General features: G+C 38.6%; 2 protein-coding genes across 2 annotated transcripts; both read right to left on the reverse strand.

The window, feature by feature from the left end:
* Positions 1–2,233: 2,233 nt before the first annotated feature.
* LOC104460207 (arylacetamide deacetylase-like 3) lies at positions 2,234–6,639 on the reverse strand. The gene is made up of 4 exons (XM_010076662.1): positions 6,463–6,639; positions 4,146–4,362; positions 3,677–3,740; positions 2,234–3,005 (listed from the first exon to the last, which is right to left on the reverse strand). Exons 1-4 carry the CDS (start codon positions 6,637–6,639, stop codon positions 2,234–2,236), a joined length of 1,230 nt encoding a protein of 409 aa, XP_010074964.1.
* Positions 6,640–8,932: 2,293 nt separating this feature from the next.
* On the reverse strand, positions 8,933–14,663 carry LOC104460206 (arylacetamide deacetylase-like 4). The gene is made up of 4 exons (XM_010076663.1): positions 14,481–14,663; positions 12,690–12,906; positions 10,048–10,111; positions 8,933–9,707 (listed from the first exon to the last, which is right to left on the reverse strand). The coding sequence occupies exons 1-4, from the start codon at positions 14,661–14,663 to the stop codon at positions 8,933–8,935; spliced, it is 1,239 nt and encodes a 412-aa protein (XP_010074965.1).
* Between the last annotated feature and the right edge of the window lie 4,456 nt (positions 14,664–19,119).

The following is a 19,119-nucleotide window of genomic DNA, read 5'->3' on the forward strand; positions in this document are numbered from 1 at the left end:
CGCAGGAGAAGATGGAGCCGTGGCCGTCCCCTGTGAGGCCACCCGGGGCGAGCGGGGTGGCCTGGGCACCGTGCGCCTGAGCAGGTAGGCCCCACGCGTCCGACTCACGCTGTGTTCAGGCAAAATGTCTCAGGGGAGGAAAAAAAACGAGTTTCCATCTCAGCGTCAGCAAGTGCTGCGGTTTCACATGAGCCTCCCGCCACTTCCAGCCTTAAACCCAGGTGTCGTCCCCTCAGGTTTCTGTGAGTCTCTGGTTTTATCTGCTTAAGAAGCACCCAGCCTTCCGTCAGTGTTAGTGGAAAGCCGTGAGAGTGGCCTGAAAACATCATCTGTGCTTAGCTGAAATGGAAATCAAAGCACTCTCACTTTTTATAAATATTTAAGCGTAATTAGGGAAGCTCAGCTGATAAAACTTGGACTCTTGTGGTTGGCTTCATCCCTGTGTAATAGGGAAAACCCGTCTGGAACTGTCTGAGGTCTAACAGAAATGATTTTACAAAAATTCCCCTCTAAAGTCAGCCGCCCAAAAAAGGAAAGCCTTCATTTAAGTCTGGATACAGCCAGCAGCATTCTGGTATTTACATAGATAGCCGTAACACCTGCACCACGTTTCTGGCAGAAATCATGGCAGAGTAACTCACCGTAGCAGATACACTAATCATAATCGCAAGGACAATTCGAAGCTGTCCGGGATGATTCACTCCAGGAGGGATGCTGAAATTGGAGTACTCTGATTGAATTGTTCCCACAATTGCTAGTATGAATGCAGCAGTAAAAATCACCAGCAGTATCACTGGCAGTATATAAAAAAATGCCATTTCCCTTAACCAGAGGTGAGGTGTCTTTACGCCTATCTTCGATTTAGATTTCTCAGATAGCAGTAGACCTCAGATCAGTCCAGGTTACAACAGATCTCTCAAGTGTAATGCACTTTAAAGTCCTTGGAAATGTTATGCAATGTGGCACGCATCACGTTGGAGAAGAGTCAGAGATGAATGTGTTTAATTTCCTGTTTAGCATCACGTTAATTGTGGGACTGATGCAGGGCCCGGTATTCTACATGGTATTCTTAGATTGTGACTGTTATGAATATTCAGAGACAGCAGTTAAGCAGTGAATGAAGTTCTAGTTTATGATGGGTTGCTATTTACAAGGAGAGCCAACTAATGTGGAGGTTAAATTGCCTCTTGCATCTGATCTGCAGCCACAACGTATTGCTTGCTGTATTGTGGATATTCTTTAAGTAGTTTGGAATCTATAGTTTTAGCAAGGACATTTAGAAAAGAAAATGGGATCTAACATGAGGGGGGGGAAAAGCTAAGTAATGTGTGCTCCATAAAATAAATGCATCAATCTTATTTTGTTGTTATTTAAGCACAGGAACAAGTTTTTCACATACTTGTGTGTTTGATAAACATAGGAAAATACTTAGAGCATTTCCTCTGTTGTAATTGGAACAGAGCTGTTTACTAAAGTATCTCTGTTGGGGACAGTTGCAGGTTTAACTTTATTTTTTAAAGTCTAAAATCCCAGTTACCTAGCCCATAGAAATTTTGCGCAAGTTGGTGACTGGGAATCTTAGACTCGGATGCTATGTGTAGCATATAGTACAAGCACTGCGTTATAGCATTGTAATATCAGTCGCTTCCTCCTTTACCAAAACACACTTAGCCTTCTGTGAAGAATGGAACCATAGATCATAACTGAATAAAATGGGTCAGACCAGGTGTTGATTTAAAATTTTACTGCATCTTTAATATTTACTGAGAGAGCAGCAAGTGTCTAGTCCAGTTAGATCATAAGCTGAAAGAAAGCAGATTTAGATTAGATATTAGGAGGAAATTTTTTACTGTGAGGGTGATGAGGCAGTGGCCCAGGTTGCCCAGAGAAGCTGTGGATGCCCCATCCCTGGAGGGGTTCAAGGCCAGGCTGGATGGGGCTTTGTGGGAGGTGTCCCTGCCCATGGCAAGGGGGTTGGAACTAGATGGGCTTTAAGGTCCCTTCCAACCCAAACCATTCTGTGATTCTACGATTAAAGTAGGCAGACTGCACATGGAATACTTCAAACACCACAAAAAGAAACTTTCATAGCATTCTTGAAATATCTTTTTCGGTGGTCACACTGGCATAACTGCCCATTAACAACTTTTCCTATCTAAACCTATTGTATGTAATTTAGAAGCATAAAAGACCACAGAAAATTGGCATTTCTTACTGAAGGAAAGAAAACTTTCTATAAGCTTTTTAGAAAGTTCATTATATTGTCAAGACCCCTTTTTCCAGATGAAAATGACAACCAGTCATTAAATGAATTCATGATTCCATGGAATCCGTCCTCAAGGTGGTACCAGGTCACTGGAACACCATTGTCCTCCAATCTCTTCTTGTAAAGCAAGCCGTCGTCTCGTAGCACATCATACTCACAGGTCAAGATGAAAGTCTTGGGCAGCTGCTGAATAATAGCATCTTCAGCTAACAGCGGACACAGGTTGGGCTCACAGAATCTTTTCACTGTCTCATAAACTTCGGTTGTAGAGTCAAGTAGCACATGTGGTTTGTAGCCTCTGACCTTAAATTTTTCAGGGATGTTATCTGGACTCACCCACTTCCTATAATTTAATTTAATATCTATAGGAATATGGGAACCCTCCAAGACCTCTTCCAGATTTGATGCATTCCCATTTAGGTACTGTAACAAGTAGAAAGCGGCACGTTCTCGGAATAAGAAAGGGACTCCCCGGTTCTGCTGATAGGACGGTAAATTGAAGTCCAGTGCCTGAAGGCCTGGGTAGATCAGGATCTGAGCACGTAGTTTGGGGAGGTCTGATCTACCTGCGAGGGTCTGGGTAACAGCAGCTGCTAGATTGCCCCCAGCACTGTCCCCGCAGACGATGACATTGGCAGGATCCACACCATAGTGCTCTGTGTTCTTCATGAAGTGTATGGTAGCGTTAAGACAGTCTTCATACGCAGCAGGGTATTTGTGTTCAGGGGCTAAACGGTACCTAGTACACAAAAGGAGACAACAAAAGTACGAGAAGGAAATATTAGTTTTAAATGTATTGCTGAACGTACTGATTCCTACAACCAGCAATAGCCTGATTACCTCGGAATTTTCCCATTTTCCGCAGGTTGATCATAAATAATCTGTGGCTGGTTGGACCAGGTGGTGCAGATTAACTTGTTAGGGTGTCACCTGTGTAGGACATTTCTGAGGAGTACTCAGCTGACAGCTGTGTCCAGGTTTTATTGACAGTCATTTAGTCATTTTATGCTTTAGCTTTACATGGGTTGGATACAAATTACAATACTTGTTTTATGTTATTATTTACAGTGCAACTATGTTCTCATAATCCAAATTGTTGTGTCAGTATATTGGTGATGGTATCAGTTTATCAGTTTGTTCTGAGTTTGGAATTTGAAAACATTGATTCAAAACTTGATTTTCCAGGTAGATATCCCAAAGCATTATATGTGATGTAGTCAGTGGAAACTTAACCTGAGTCAGTCTTCAGTGGTTCCAAACAAGAGCAGAATGAATTTGTAAATCACGTGCTTGACAGGTCCCACAGAAAGATTTCTCTGGGAATGTTTGTTGCGATGACCAGGGAAGCTATAAGGTGATATTTATACTATAGGAAATAATCTCTTTAAAAAAGCATGAGGAAAGACTCACCCAACAGATACAACTACTGATTCACTTTCTCTGGCCATAAAGCGGCATTGCTTTTCATAGGTCTCTGAAAGAAACATATTTGGTGGGGTTTGGGTTTGTTTTGGTTTGGTGTTTTTTGCCAGAGTGCTGACGTTGTCTACTGCATAAGTCAAAGAATTACAGGAAGAAAATACTCTCTTCTTTTCTCTGCCCCTTCCTACATAGCTCCTCAGATCTTTTATACCCCATCATCTTCCTTTTTCAGTATTTGCTTACTGTATTTTTTCCCCTTACATCTCATTGCCCATGTCTTTAAGAAAAATGCACATAATGCACAGCAGGTGCTTTCTTCTGACAGCAAGACTTGGGGGAGGGCATCTGTGGTTATACTTGAACTTTGTAACTGCTACAAGATCAAGCGACAATCAACTTTACCATTTATGAAGTAGATACTTCTTTAAATTATATTTTTTTCTGTTAGATATCTTACCAAGACCTCCAAATATCCATCCTCCTCCATGGAAAAACATAACTCCTCTCCTTTGGCTGGCAGATGGAGCCTTAGGCTGATAAATCCTTACAGGCACTGTCTCAAAGCTCAGGTCCTTGATGAAGAGCTTCAGGTCCCCTCCTAGAGTCTTTCTATTTTGCATGTACCGGAGAAAGCTAAGCTGACTGCAGATACCAATGTTTTCCAGAATCTTTCCCTGTTCAAAGGCAAAGAGAATGGGGAGTTCACTCAAGAGATTCTGTATTTTACAAAATAAAGGAACAGTAAGGGCAATATACTCATGATGTCTAAGTCGTATATTTTAGGACAATCATAAAATATTCAAGTAGTTGTACAGGTATAGTACAACTGAACAAGTAACTGCAGAATCATCAGAGGTCACCTGAACAGCAGTGTTCATCAAAAAACATAATCTCAAAGCAATGCAGCATTAACACAGACGGGTGAAGTATGTCCCTTTGCTTTCTCAGCGGGTCCTTTACCTGACATTGAAAACATGTTTGCTTTTCACTGGTTATTCTGCCCTTGCCCTGGAGATGTGAAAACGTAACAAAAGATTATAGTTCTCATGCTGGTTTTCATGATTGCCCAAAGTAGAGTTGACAATATATTTGATAATTGCTTTTTTGGCTCATCTCAGAAGTCTTCACTGATGTGTGCGATGCACTAGCAAGGTGATCCTGAGATATTTAGCAAGCTTAAACTTCTGATCTTTCTGCATGCCGCAGTGATAGTCACGCCAGGCACCACAAGAGGAAAACAGCACAAATGAGAGCTACTGATCCAACATCACTTTGAAAAAATAAAAAAAAAAAGGCATAACTTCTGTTTTGAAGTACGTTATTTGGTTGTGCCAAACCAGTACTTTGGTCCTTATGAAGATTTGGGTCAAGCTCTCAATAGTCCCTATTTTGTTTTGAGTATTTCTCATCAGACTGCCACGTTTGTGTGGGTTGTCAGTACAGTGTTGTGACTCTCAGTGTATTTACCTGGGAAAGACCTTTTCTTCAGTAATTCCAGCTATTGAAAATGTTCTCCGTGCCTGATTTTGAGGCTGAAGAAACTAATACATTTTACAACATACTGATTTTAATTTCTTATAGAAACTAGTCTTAGTGTCTCTGATTGTATACAAACATGATAAAATTATTTATTCTTTTGTATTTGCTCTTTTCCAAGCAGAAATGGAGCAACTGCAAAGAGTATTCTCACCTTTACATTCAACTTGTTTGGTTTCCTTCATCTTGTGTTGTTTATATTGCAGCCTACAATTCTGGTTTATGTGGCCAGTGTATCGATGATAAAAAGAGAACTGGCTTTTCCAGCTGCTTAAGTGAAGTAATCTCTTTCTAATTACAACTTATGTGCAGCCAAAGCGTGAGAATATGTATCTAGAATTCTTTACTATGGTCCACTATAATCTCGACTATTTCTGATAGATTTTTTTTTCATTTTAAATAGTTTGCCTCTCTTGGAGGTGTTTAAGTAATTTATTAACTCTATGCACAGCTTCTTCTATCTCATGTATTTCTAACACCTTCTGTCATCACAGCATCTGTGCCTCTGTCATTACACAGAAATGCTCCTGATTCTGTGAGATCCTTTGTCAGCAAAAGCTGAGTAACAGCATCAGCTCTTGTGGACTGGTTAGCTTCCTTCTCATTTACAGAACAGCTCACCTGGAGAAGTTGGCCTGGCCAGAACCCCTCATTCCCATCAGACAAGCCTGCTTAGTCGCTGCAGGAATTAGAAATATATGTCCAGGAGAGATGGAATTCCTTCAGCTCCTCTTGGGCAGCATTACCTAATTTTGTCATTTGTGTGAGAAATACTCCCCCTTCCCTAAGCTGGTTCTGAAATGTTCAGTTTCTGTCTTCAAAATAAATACATGACTCTCCATCCCCAAGTCCAAGAAAAGCTTAAAAGAATAGCCCAAAGACATCTGATATATTCTGAACCTAGAATGGAAATATAAATTATCCAATAAGTATAAGCATTTCTAATCAAATTATTGCTAGGTGAGCACAATTTGTTGTAGAAGCACAGTCAGACTTTCAAATGCTTGCGTTAGGCAGCGTTTCCATACTGCTTAATGTAGGAGCTAATGCAGCGTAGTATAAAAAATTTCGTAAAGGTTTCTTTAGCAAAACTGAGCTTCTAAATACGCCATGCAGTATAATAGCAATGCTCACTTCTCTCTGAAAATTAGTTCCAAGCAGGGTTCTAGCATTGCAGTAAGTTTAACATCTGCAGGTTCACCGTTCTTCCCCCCATAAATCAGACCAGGTTAACTTACCACCACAGCTCTGGTTATTAAAATTACACTAATGATTCGGATCTTTACGGGCTGATTCACTCCAGGAGGAATTTCTGAGTTGGAGAAATCGAAGTTGATTGCCCCCATGACCAACAATATAAATCCAGCAACAAAAACTGCTAGAAATAACACCAGCAGCATGTAAAGGACTGCCATTCTGCTGAGCAGCAAAGTGGTCTGAAACGTCTTTGGTTTGACTTTCCAAGATATCTTTGACTTGTTATTTCCTGATCCTTTGTTCGTTGTAAGGTTGCTCTAGTAAAAACCTTTGTCCTCCCTTTTACAAACACGTTAGTAGATATCTTTCCCTCTCCCACTCTCTCTTCCTCCTCCCTTTATTTCACAGAAGATAAGTTGCTCAAAGCCCTGAATTTGTTAACCAATCTTCCCCAGCATAATTGCAGTATTTTTTGCAAGAAACCAGTCTTTATCTGGGAGAAGACTTTTATGAATAAACTGCATTAATATTAAGTTAATCAGGGATGGAAAATGGACACGGCATTTGTGTGCTTTGAGTTTGTGAAACACTTCAGGAGGGTTTCTCTAGGGTTATGCAGAGATAGGAGACTGCGTATGGTGATTATTACTCTAAAGGGCCAGATGGCACCAATGGTTTTTTTGCAAAAGTGAGTCTATAAAATTATGTCATTACCTCAATCTCTGTTTATTTTGTATTTGTGTTTTCTTCTAAAAGAACATAGTTAAAAAACAAAAAAGGAGGCTGAGTGTAGATTCATGGTCAGGTTACCCTGTGTCAGGTAAACTTCAGTAACTCTCTGTGCAACAGGTACAGCATAAAGTGACTTAAGGTTGTCAGGAATTAGAGTTTCAAATCAAACTGCTTTATCTTGTTCTTTCTGTAGAATGGGATCGTGCTAAAGTAGAGATGCTGTAGTTTAAACTATGCTTGAGGTATTAATTGTGAATCTGAGTCTGCAGTTCTTCAAATAACTAGGATGGCAGAACATTGCTGAAATTGCAGATTCCCAGGGAAATGAAAGACGTAAAAATTTGACTTCATTAAGTGGCTGTGTTATGTATATATATATTTTTAGTTAAATTGTAAGTGGTGGGGGTAAAGCACTATGTCATTTTAGTTAGAAAACTTTATAAAAAATGAAATTTCTTACTTTTTTTTCCTGTGAGAAGTTGAGTGTTCTTAATAGGGTAGATGGTCATCATAAAATATTCTGAAGTAGAAGGAAATATTTTGTTTAAAAACAACAGAAGGCCAAATTAAAAAAAAAAAAAGTAGCCCACCCAGTGGTGTTTCTGGGCTTTCGGTTTGTGTTATGTTTCCACAGTATGTGATCATATACAATAGTCTTGGATAGTCCAGTTGCCTCTTAAATTAATTACTGTGCGCAGCACTGATTTGACTAGATAGGATTGGGAATGTTGTGGTCTATGTCTGCCAGTGTTGCATTGTTCCTTTCATCAGGAGGAGTATGTGTTTAGCAAATGTAACTTGCACTTGTAATAGAAGTATTTGAAGTACTAGTTTTTAATTTCTTTTTGGTGAAACGTCACAAAATTGCCACAGCATTACAGGCAATTATGTATTATTATTATTATATTATATAAACGTCACAAAATTGCCACAGCATTACATATAATGTTGTGCTTCTCTACCTTCTTACATCTGTGACCTTCAGAACTTTTTAACAAACATAGCATAACAGGTAGCATAGCACGTAGTCTTGAGTGTAAGATAATCTTGAAAGAAAAACAGAGTACAAAAAGGAAAAGAAATCTCACCTCTGCACTTCTTTAATGTGTACACTCATTAACGTTTGGGGATTCCAGTTTAAGAATCAAGTTCCAAAATGAAACATCATTTCTCAGATTACAAACAAAATCAAACTCAAACTAGTTCCCGTTCAGACCTTCTGCTCCAGACAGAAGCCTTTCTTTTGGCTACGCTTTTTCACTTTTTCAAGAAAAATGTACTCTTTGTGCAAACTAGCCCTAGAGATCAAGATGCCAATCTGCAGTTTCACTCTCTGGCGTAAGACTTCACAGAACCTGAATCGCTGGGCTCTCCATCTGGTGCCCTAAAACGTCTCCTGTCTCTCACAAGGGCCAGAGTAGACCCTGGTTGTTGTCTTCTGGGCAGTCAAAGAATCTTCAGGCAGAGTCATTCTTGCTGCTTGCCTTGAACATGTGCCAGCCACGCAAATAACCTAGAATTCCCAGAGTTGAAGTGACATCGTATGTGCCGGGTGCCTTGCTTTCGCATCTCGATCTTATTGATGTGTTTTTATAATAATATTTTCTGGAATGGTGGTGCTTTAAATAGTCAACATTTGTTTGAGAGTCACTGCAGAAGGATAAATTAGAAAGTATAAAATGCAGTCAAAATCCAAAACATAAATAGTTTATATTCTTTGCCATGTATAAATTCTTCAAGGATAATGCAAGATTTGCATCTTTGTTCTGAAAAATACTTTTATAAACTGTTTATATAATTCACAATATTATCCATTATCTTTTTTCCAGATGAAAAGGAAATAACCCCATAGCCAAAAAAGGCTAAAATTCCATGGAAACCACTCTCAGAATGATACCAGGTTACCGGAACGCCATTGTCTTCTAATCGCTTCTTGTATAACAGTCCATCATCCCTAAGGACATCAAACTCACAGGTCAAAATGTAGGATTCAGGGAGCTGGGAAATAATGGAGTCTTCAGCTAGAAGTGGGGAAAATGGTATTGCTAAAATTTCTTTGATTGCTTCATGGACTTCGGGTTTATATGAAGTGAATTTCTGTGGTGCGTAGCCTCTAGTCTTAAATTCATCAGGAATAATGTCAGCACTTACCCATTTTTTGTACTTCAATTTCATACTCTCAGGAACATGGCAATTTTGTATGACATCTTCCAAAAATACTGGTTTTTTATTAAGGTAACGAAAACAGAAGTAGATAACTAGCTTCCGAAACAATATGGGGACTGAAGCATTCTGCTGATAGGAAGGCAAATGAAAATCTAGCCCCTGTAGTCCTGGATAAAGTAAGACTTGCGCACGTACTTTTGGGAGATCTCTTTTATTCAGCAGTATTTGGCAAATAACCGTAGCAAAATTAGCTCCACAGCTGTCACCGCTGATGATGATGAGAGCAGGGTCCACATGATACTCTTCTAAATTCCTCATAAAATATAAGGTGGCATTGAGACAATCAAAATATTGCCCTGGGTATGGGTGTTCAGGAGATAAACGATAGCTGAAATGTCAAAGATATTGTGGTTATTGTTAATTACAAAAATTTAACTTGCGTTGTTCACGATTGACTGGTGTGGTAGTTATAGTTACGTAGGGCTTTTTTTCTAAATTTTAAAGATAATATTTGTTTTTAACTAGTGTAGATTGGAAAGGCAAACTAATGGTGTTACAGCTATTTTAGAATACTTTGCCTGGAAGCACATTTCTAAATTAAATGAAAGGCTAAGGTGAGAAATAGGGAGCACAATCTAAAATGCTAAATATTTTCAGCATAGTTTTCAGAGGTGTTTCAGCTGTGAACTGTATTACCATGAATACTTTTATGTAAAAGCAGCACTTACCCAACAGACACAACCACTGAGTTGCATTTTTTGGCAATATAACGGCATATTCTTTCAAAGGCTCCTAAAGAGAAAGTTTATCAGAAATTATGTTTTAAAAATCAAATATCCTTTTGAAATGAAAATACAGATGCTTGAACATACGCTCTGTGGAAGGCACTGCAACGTGAGACCAAGGAGTAACTTCTGCAATGCGGTCTTTACGTGTTAACAGCTCTTCTGTTATTGGTCAGTTTCCTGTTTTGTCCTTTTCTAATAACAATTCCTCCCATTTTATTTGCTTTTTGACTGCTACGGTGCACTAAGTCAACATTTTCAGGCAATTTTCTACCATAATCCCAAGATCTTCTTCCTGCAAGGGAGTAGTCTGCTTGGAGTCCATTGTTTTGTTTATAAACTCTGGGGAGCTCTGTCCCTCTGTTTGACTTCTCTGCATGCCACTTCACCTGTCATTTTATTGTCTAATCCTTTGCTGTCATAAAGACATTCTGCAGTTTTTCAGCTATCCATTTACTACCCTGAAGGACTTAGTATCGTATCAGTTTTCAGCATCTTTTCTATTTATGAACATATTGATCAGCACTGGTCCCAGCACAGGTCTCTTTATGGGAATCTCACAGGAACCTCCCACAACCCGTTTTTTTTTCTGTCTTTTAATCAGTTTTTATCCAAATGAAAGAGCTCCCTCTTCTGTCATGGCTGTGTAGCCGCTTTAATAGACTCTTGGAAATCAAAGTAGGTTTCATTTGCTGACTCATTTAAAAAGCTTAAATTGATTTGTGAAGCATGACTTCCATTTGTGTGGATTTTAAGAAAAAAGTCATATTTATCCATCCACTGATTCTGTTCCTTATAGCTTCTGCTAATTCCCTAGTTGCAGACTTCAGGCTTACTAGTGTGTAGATTGCCCAAGTCCTTTTAAAATGTTAGTTGCTTTCCTGTTGCCAAGTACGGACGGGGTTTCAAGTGAAAGGTCCTGTACTGCAGTCCGTGTATCGGTGGGGTATCATATTAAGCCGTGGCGTGTGATAGAGCTCCCTCAGTGTGCTGATTGTGCAACAGCAATTGGCTTGTGAACAACAGCTACAACTGCACAACTTTGTGGTGTGCTTTTTTTCTGCCCACGAAAGGAGTTCACCTTTTACTTAGATCATAGAGGCGTATCTCCTGAGTCCTCGCTGCCACCCAAACCAGCTCCAGAACTGGAAGCATCACAGCTGGTGTCAGCCCGACACCCCACCCAGATTAGCGTGCTCTGCAGTGAAACAAGGGTAGGTTATTTCTGCCACGGTGCAGAATGGGACCTAAGTTGCTAGGAGTTACGTTTTTCTTTCTGCATGATGCTGAACGAAGCCAGCTGGACTCTCAGGCTCATTGCAGATAACTGAAGTCTGCCTAACATAGTGCTAGTGGAGACTTACCCTTTGAAACACTAAAGGATTCAAAACCCACAAACTTCCCTGTCTGACTCTTGGAATGAAATCTAGATTTCCGTGTTAGGTGCCTTAGCTTCCAGGCAAAGCACACACAGACTTGGTTGCTCAGAAGGAGATCCAGAACAGCCAGGAGGCTGAGCCGGCAGCTACTGAGACAATCAAAGGGTTGTCTCCCTTTCTGAAAAAGAAAGAAAGTATTCTGTGCACTGTTACCACAAGAATCAAACTCCCCCAGATTGGTTCTATTTTTGGTGCTCGTTTATTATTCATATTTTCCTTCATTTTGATTCCTTGTTTGCATGACTGGGAATATATTTACAATTTTTTTTAATATGTTATTTAAATAATTTCATGGACCATGTTATACCTTTTAGATGTATGAATGACAGGTTGAGAAATACTGACTTTTGTAGTTTTTCTACACAAAAGTTGCATGCTGAGCACAGAAGTGCATCTTAAATTCTGTACTTTGAGGTCCTATCCAAGCTTACAGGAAACACTTTAGTCCAGTTGAGGCCCAAACCTAAAAATTCCTCCTTTAGAAGTAGCCAGAACATTGTTCCAAAGAACGAAGCCAGAATGTATTCTCTTTAGCAACAGCATTGCAATTTTTGTGATACTGTAATTATTCCAGAAAGCAGATCTAGGCTGAGTTCCCTATCAGCCTAAAAGCATCTTATGTTACGTTTCCAGTAAAGATGGAGTACAGAGAAGGAGGGAAGAGACATGGATTCTGACCCTTACTCCAGGGTCGCTATATCGTATTTCCAGCCAGCCATCAGTTAAGGTACAAGAACATCCTGTGAGCTGAACTTCCCTCACAGTGACCTGAGCATATGTGTTTTGTTTTAATGGTCTCTCTGCCCCAGCAAACTGAATCTTTCTCAGAACAGCTCCAACAGGAGTGGGAACAGAGTCCCTCTGCTGTTAGCTGACAGCTGATTGAACATTTTCTGGATCACAGTTCTGGATTTAGAAGCCTCAGATCTGCTAAGAGCTTTTCCTGTAGCCCAAAGGAAGCAGCAATGTGATTACCCTTGACTGTGCACTAGACTATTCGTTCCGCAAGGTGCTTTGCAGTTAGTAGTGAGATTGCAAAGACTATTGTCATTAGAAAGGAGAGGTGAGATATTGACTGACACGTATGAAGGTAAAAATATAAAGGTTTGGATTTGATTTTAAAAATAAAAATTGCTGATTTCTTACTAATGCTCCCAAATGTGCCAGCGCCTCCATGAAAATAGAGCATTCCTCTTCTTTTGCCAGTAGGTGGCCATTTAGGCTGATAAATCCTCAACGGTACCTCATCTACTTTGAGATCTTTGATAAGGAGTTTTGAATCCCTTGGTGGTGGTATTCCATCTATCAGAACTCGCAATAAGCTGAAATCACTGCAGATCCCTAGCTTCTCCAAAATCTTTCCCTGTTGAAAAGAAAGAATTCAGCACATGATTAGCATGAAAGGTCCCAATGCTCTTTCAATTAAAAAAAAAAAATCCTGGGTTTATTTTACTGTGTTGTATTTCAGAAGATCCTGGAGACAGTGCCTCAGTGGAGTTATTGTGACTGTTGAGAAGCCATTGAGCAGTTTTGATTGAATTAAGCGTTGATAAAGATTGCCAAAAAGTAGCGTGTCAAGCCCGTTCTGCATAGCCAGGTGTCCTCTTGCTCATTGTTTATTTTTGCATGTTTATTTTTGTGAAACTGAAAATAATCAGAAATGCATTTAATCTGAAAATACGGGGGAAAGAAAAAGCCTAATCTTTGATTTTGAATTAAGTGTTAGAAGTGATTACAGGTGTGAAGGTGATGAAAGCAGATTAGAACCATAGTTTATAGAAGTAGGCTCTGCTAAAATATGTGGGATTATCATGAGTTCTGGCATACAGCATGGTCAGGACAAATAGCATTTCTTTCTGTTTCTTACAGCTATAATGAAAAGAGGGCAACATTTTAGAAGATGTTGTATTATTTCTTATATTAAAGATACTGTGTATTTTGTGTGAAAATGTACAGAGAAAATTGTGTTACCCTAAGAAGAAATTTTTGAGGTTTGGTGGGAAAGAAGAGACTCACTGTATTCAAGCTGCACCATAGTGTCTTAACTTTCAGATCAACTGTTTTGAAGTCAAATAACAAAATAGTTTGCTATTTGTAAGGGAGCAGATCCAGTGGTCACTTTTAGCCCAAGGAAATTAGTGTTTTAAGACTAACATGCATAGATCTAGAAAGTGATTTAGCACATTCACTAAGAACTTTTTTTTTTTTTTTGTCTCTAAAAACCTGTGCAAAGTTTCTGTGATGCTGACAGTATCATACAACTTTGGAGACAGAAGAAACAAATTCCAACTTGATAGTTTTTAAATTCTGTAACACTTGCATTCAAGAAATTACTTGTCACCCCCATAGCTGTGAAAAGGAGTGGATTTCTTATTATCTTAAACTGGAAAAAATAGACTAAATTTTTGAAACTGAAAATATCCCATTTTAATTTTTTTTTCCGATAATAATTCGTTTCTATTTCCCATTTGAAAGATTTTCAATGTTGTCTCTATGTTATGGAGTTAATGGAAATGGGTATATTGGAGTTATGTAAAATTCACTATGGTGAGTAAATACACAAACACACAGGCATTTTTAAAGAATAAGCAAAACCTAAACACATTGTTCTTAAATACACCTCTGTCTTGCTTTCTGATACATACAAGAAGAAAGACCTCACCATTCCTATCCATTTTTATTTTATTGTTCATAGTACGCTGTGTGTATAAATCTATGAATATATAGGTATGATTGTCGATAATAAGTACAGAATGAAGCAAATGTGAAGAGGAGTAATGTAGGCTTGCTTCTGAATAGGCAGCATTATTATATGGACACGCAGTTCAATGGATACAGTATACATACGTTCTTTTTCTTTTGTTTTCTTAAGCCATTATCTTCCAGCTCCCAAATATCCTACCTAATAAAAGTGAAGTCCCCAGTTTTAAGACTTACCGAGATCATGGTTGTAATCAACAGTGAATGGAAAAGACGAAGCTTTAGAGGTTGGTCAATTCCAGGTGGCAGTTCTGAATTGAAAAAATCGTAAAATAACCCCCCCAGAAACAGTGCTGGTAGTATAACAGGAGAAATTAAAAACAATCCTGTTATTGCTAAGGTTGTATAAACAGATGCCATGTCACTTCAACAGAAGTGAACGCTAAAAAAACCTGCTCTGTCTCTAGCCTTGTTTTCAGGTGTTTCTGAGGTCTCTTCGCCGGAGATGAAGCACTCACTTCATAAGCAGAAATAAAAAGTTTGTTAATGTTGCAACACCCTAATTTTCTCCGCCCTTCTTTTGCTAATGATATTATTGGTAACACTTCCTTATCGTATAAAAAGGGGAGGGGGAAATTTTTACACTTTGCAGAAGGTGAAGTTTGGAGTATATGGGATTGATTTATCTCACGAGTTCTTCACTAACAACGAGAAATGATTTTTCAGAGGGGCCCTTATTTGAAGATTGTCTGGTTTGGTTTGGATTCATTACAGATGGACATTCTTGAAGTGTTAAAGTTTAGTGCTGTGGGGCTACTTGCAGTTGTTATCAAGGTATATACTTCTCTGAGAAGAAAAATATTCAAATCCACATTTCTTAATAACCTTTGTTTCATCATGGAATGCACAGTGGAAGTCTTAACGTACGTTAAGGTCTCTCTAGATACATGGTGGTGGGTTTGTAGAGTCAAGCCACTGTTCTTTCTGTAATTAGGAATTTTTTTCACTAATTAAACTCTCAGAATTTTATATTCATTGTAATTCTTCTTTGTGGTTTAATGTACAGGGATTATGAATGCAGGTATGTTATTAGTGAGGGATGATTAAAGCTGGTGGCAGTTTGGTGAAATGATTTTTCTGTTTTGTATTCTTACTAGCCGAATTTTGTCTTTCACAGAAATTTCGAGGTAAGGCTGCCTGACTTTTTTAATGTCCTGGGTTTTGAAATGGAATTTGAGTCTGAAAACTGAATTAGTCCTTGGTTCATTAGCAGAGCGTTTAAAGTAAAGCAATCGTGTCAGGTGTCAGCTGGTTTGCACAATGTTAGCTTGGGGAGATAAGAATGTGTGCAATAAGGCAACATACATTTGCACCAGTGTTGGTGAAATACACAAATCCTCAGCTGTCCACAGTAAGGGCTTTTCTTTGCTGAAGTTGGCTGATTTGTGGCCACCTTTCCCTTATATGGAGCACAAACTTATCATAGAATCATAGAATGAGTCTTATCTTACCGATATAGTTGGTTACAAATGTCAGACTGTAGAGTGTTGAAGCCAAACCCAGATACCCACGGTCAGTGTTCATTCTGTCCTGAGCTTATCAACATTTATCCACAGGGCTTTTTCTGCAGCACGGCAGGGTCATCCTGTTGATGGTTTTGGCTATTAGTTCTGTAAATAGTTTCTGTGTAGGGTGATATTATAGCACAGCCTGTGGGTTTGTTATTGAGTATCTGTTTTGCCATATATTCCCAGCAAAACAGCAGAACAACACAGTTCTTTCTGATGTCTGTGCCATCAGTAAAAATATCCTGAAATAAATTACCACACAGTGATCAGCTTTGAATATTGTATTTCGGCATTCTTGATGATTTCTTATGTTTAAATCCTCAGAGGAAGAAAATCCTGTGCTTTCAGAAGAACCTGCAATCAAGAATAGTAAACTCATAAAAGCACTTATTACTGCAGTGGCAGTAAACTACACTTTTACGAGCAACCAATAACAATTTAATTTAAAACCTAATATTTGGAATAGGTCAGTTCAGATTGTGAAAGCTTCCTGCCAAAGAGGACATGTGTGTCTGCTGTAGTTGTATAAGCTGCTGCTGACACCGTATTGGCAGCAGCCTTTTCCTCACAGTATTCAGTGAGTCAATAATTAAACACCTTTAATCAAAATCAAAACACCTCACTGATGCCATCTCTGTTTTGAAACTTTGGTGGATCTGATAGAGTGGGAGGAATATTTCTTTACTGTCTTTTTAATTTAAAAATAAATTTTAAAAGGGACAGTTTGGGGTTTTTGTTTGCTTTTACAGTTTGTACAGTTGTGACAGTCTGAAAAAAAATCTTTCAGTTATGCATTATAGCCCTTCTGTTGTTAAAGAAATGTTGGTTAAGTAATGTTTTGAAATAATATCTTAGCATTTTGCTCTTATTTAATATCTTAATATTTTAATCTTAGCGCATACTCTGAGTCTGCTCAGTTAGAGCATATTCTAACTACGGTGTGCCAGCACCTCAGTCCTTCCTCCCTGTCCTGTTACCACAGTTTCCATGGTTTTCCAGAATCAAGCAAATCCCATGGACTTAGAGCTGCTCGGTCCTTCTAGGGATGCTCATATTCACAACACTTTCATGATATTTGGTGCCTCACATGTCTCCATCCTCTTGCTGCATGTCACTTTTCTCCTGATGCTTGTTCAGAGATGCTTCAGATATTTCCAGTCTGGTCAGTCGTTCCTAACCTGCAAATGTATGGGTAGAAATATCTATGATCACTGTCAGTCTCTCAAGTTTCTAACAGTCAGTGGGTTTTTTGGTGTTCTTTCTCCCAACAGTTTTTCAGGTGTTAAATTGTCAAAACAGTGTTTTATTCCCTTTCAGTGCACTCCATGAAGTGAGTACCTTACATCTTTGTGGATAAAAAGGCCTTTTCTCTTTCTGGCAGTAGATAGATAGCCAACTTGGATAAAAAGGTATTAGTAGTAACTGCCTAAACTGTAGGAGTTTGCTGATATGTTTTGCTACATCCAATCTTTTATTCTTTCAGCAAGCTCATTGCAAAACCTCGGCTCCCACCAAGTCTTTACCTATCCATATAGGATATGATGTATAGGATGAGAACAGCCCTGCAAAGAAGGTTCAAGTGATTCTACTGAACTGGACAAAATTTACATGGCTTGGAATCTGGCATTGTAATGTGCGTTGTGGATATGCACACGGTTCCTTATTCTTGTAAACCAGGCAGCTACTCAGAGCTGATCACAAAATTGATCCTTTATTCATTGGATTTAGTGTTGCTGGAGACTGACGTGTAATGTATCAGTTGGTGAGTACAGAATTGATGACAATTCGGTAAATTCTTCCTATTTTCTCATCAGCGAGCCTCCTTTTATGCAAGAAGTTAGTCACCTCTAAAATTCATTCTTTTCTTAATTTTTCAGCATATTTCTAATGGTCATACTAATGATGGGAAGGCAAAATATTATAACAATACCTTTTCAAAGAAATACGATCTCTGATGGTTTTTCCCCAGCTTAACCTGTCAATTTTTGTAAGGTTTATGTAGATGTGGAATCACAGACCTCTTTGTGGATGGAGAATGTGTAAAACTCATCAGCTTCACATCAATTGTTTAGCAGCATAAGAGGCAGGTGGCTTTCAAACCAAGCACTAGTAAAGGCAGAACTGTCAGGGTAGCTGGTGCTGATGAGTTATGCAGATGTCATGTGTTACTGTTTTTCTTGTAATGTTTTTCTCTAAAATATTGCAAAACATTTCACTTCTGCTTGTAGGCTGTGTTTCCTAACACAGTTAGCCTGTAGTTAGTTGACTATTGCGGGGCTGCTATGTGTAATACAGGAAATACTATGAGGATTAACTAAATCATGGAAAAGTGGCCAGCTGTAATGACTGAGGTGTCAACTCCGTCAAGAATAGCCAGGCTTAATAACTAACCGGAAGGCATTTAGCTAAAAAAAACAGAAAAAAAATAATGTATTCCAAAGAAGAATTAAAAGCAGAAATAATAGCTTCTGATACATCCCTTTTTTTTTTTTTTTTTTTTTTTTCCAAATGTACATTTCAAAATGAAACCCCCTGGTAAATGTAATTTGCCTGGGTTTGGGGGATTTGTTTTGTGGTTTATTTTTTAATTATTTACTGCTGGTAATTTACTAGGACAATTAGACTGTGTAGTGCAATTTAACTAACTTTGGTTTTACCAAGTAGAACATCTAACACACTGTCCTCCAGTTCACATTTCTTTTCTTGTATTTATGTAAACAAATGACTGAAAGCATCTCAGACCTCTTCATACCTGTAAGGCTTAGTCTTCCAATCTGTGATACGGAGTTAGTGTGCCCTTCACAGTGACAAAAAGAAGCTTTAAGAAATTACAGCTTAGTATGTGCTCTATGATACTGGTTTTTAAAGGTGATATATATTTGCTGGATCTATCTCCTTCTTCATTTAGCCTGCCTCCTACCTATCTTTCGGTGTACTCCTTTTATGTTATCTTCATCTCCCCACCCAGATTAGTAGCTACTCCCTGTGCGTTTGGTCTTACTCATGACTGAAAGCCATCCTTCATTTAGTCTGCTGTAAATCTTTATTTGAACCTTCCTTCCTCTAAGTTATTCTTTGAAGTCTATGCCTTCCGAATGACTCCTGGGTCAAATGTCTGCTAACAAATTCTGCAGTAAAAAGCTGTACTGTATAAAAAAAATCAAATAAAATGATGATAAATATTATATGTTAACATTCAGCAATGGAAATTCAGATCTTGTGCTGTGCACTTCAGAGCAGGTACATTTTTGAAATAGGGACTGGCCGGGTTTTTGTTACGTGGCATTTTGAAATGTGGATGTGTCCTT

The sequence above is a fragment of the Pterocles gutturalis genome, unplaced genomic scaffold (assembly GCF_000699245.1).
Source record: "Pterocles gutturalis isolate BGI_N339 unplaced genomic scaffold, ASM69924v1 scaffold47493, whole genome shotgun sequence".
Lineage (NCBI taxonomy): Eukaryota > Metazoa > Chordata > Aves > Pterocliformes > Pteroclidae > Pterocles > Pterocles gutturalis.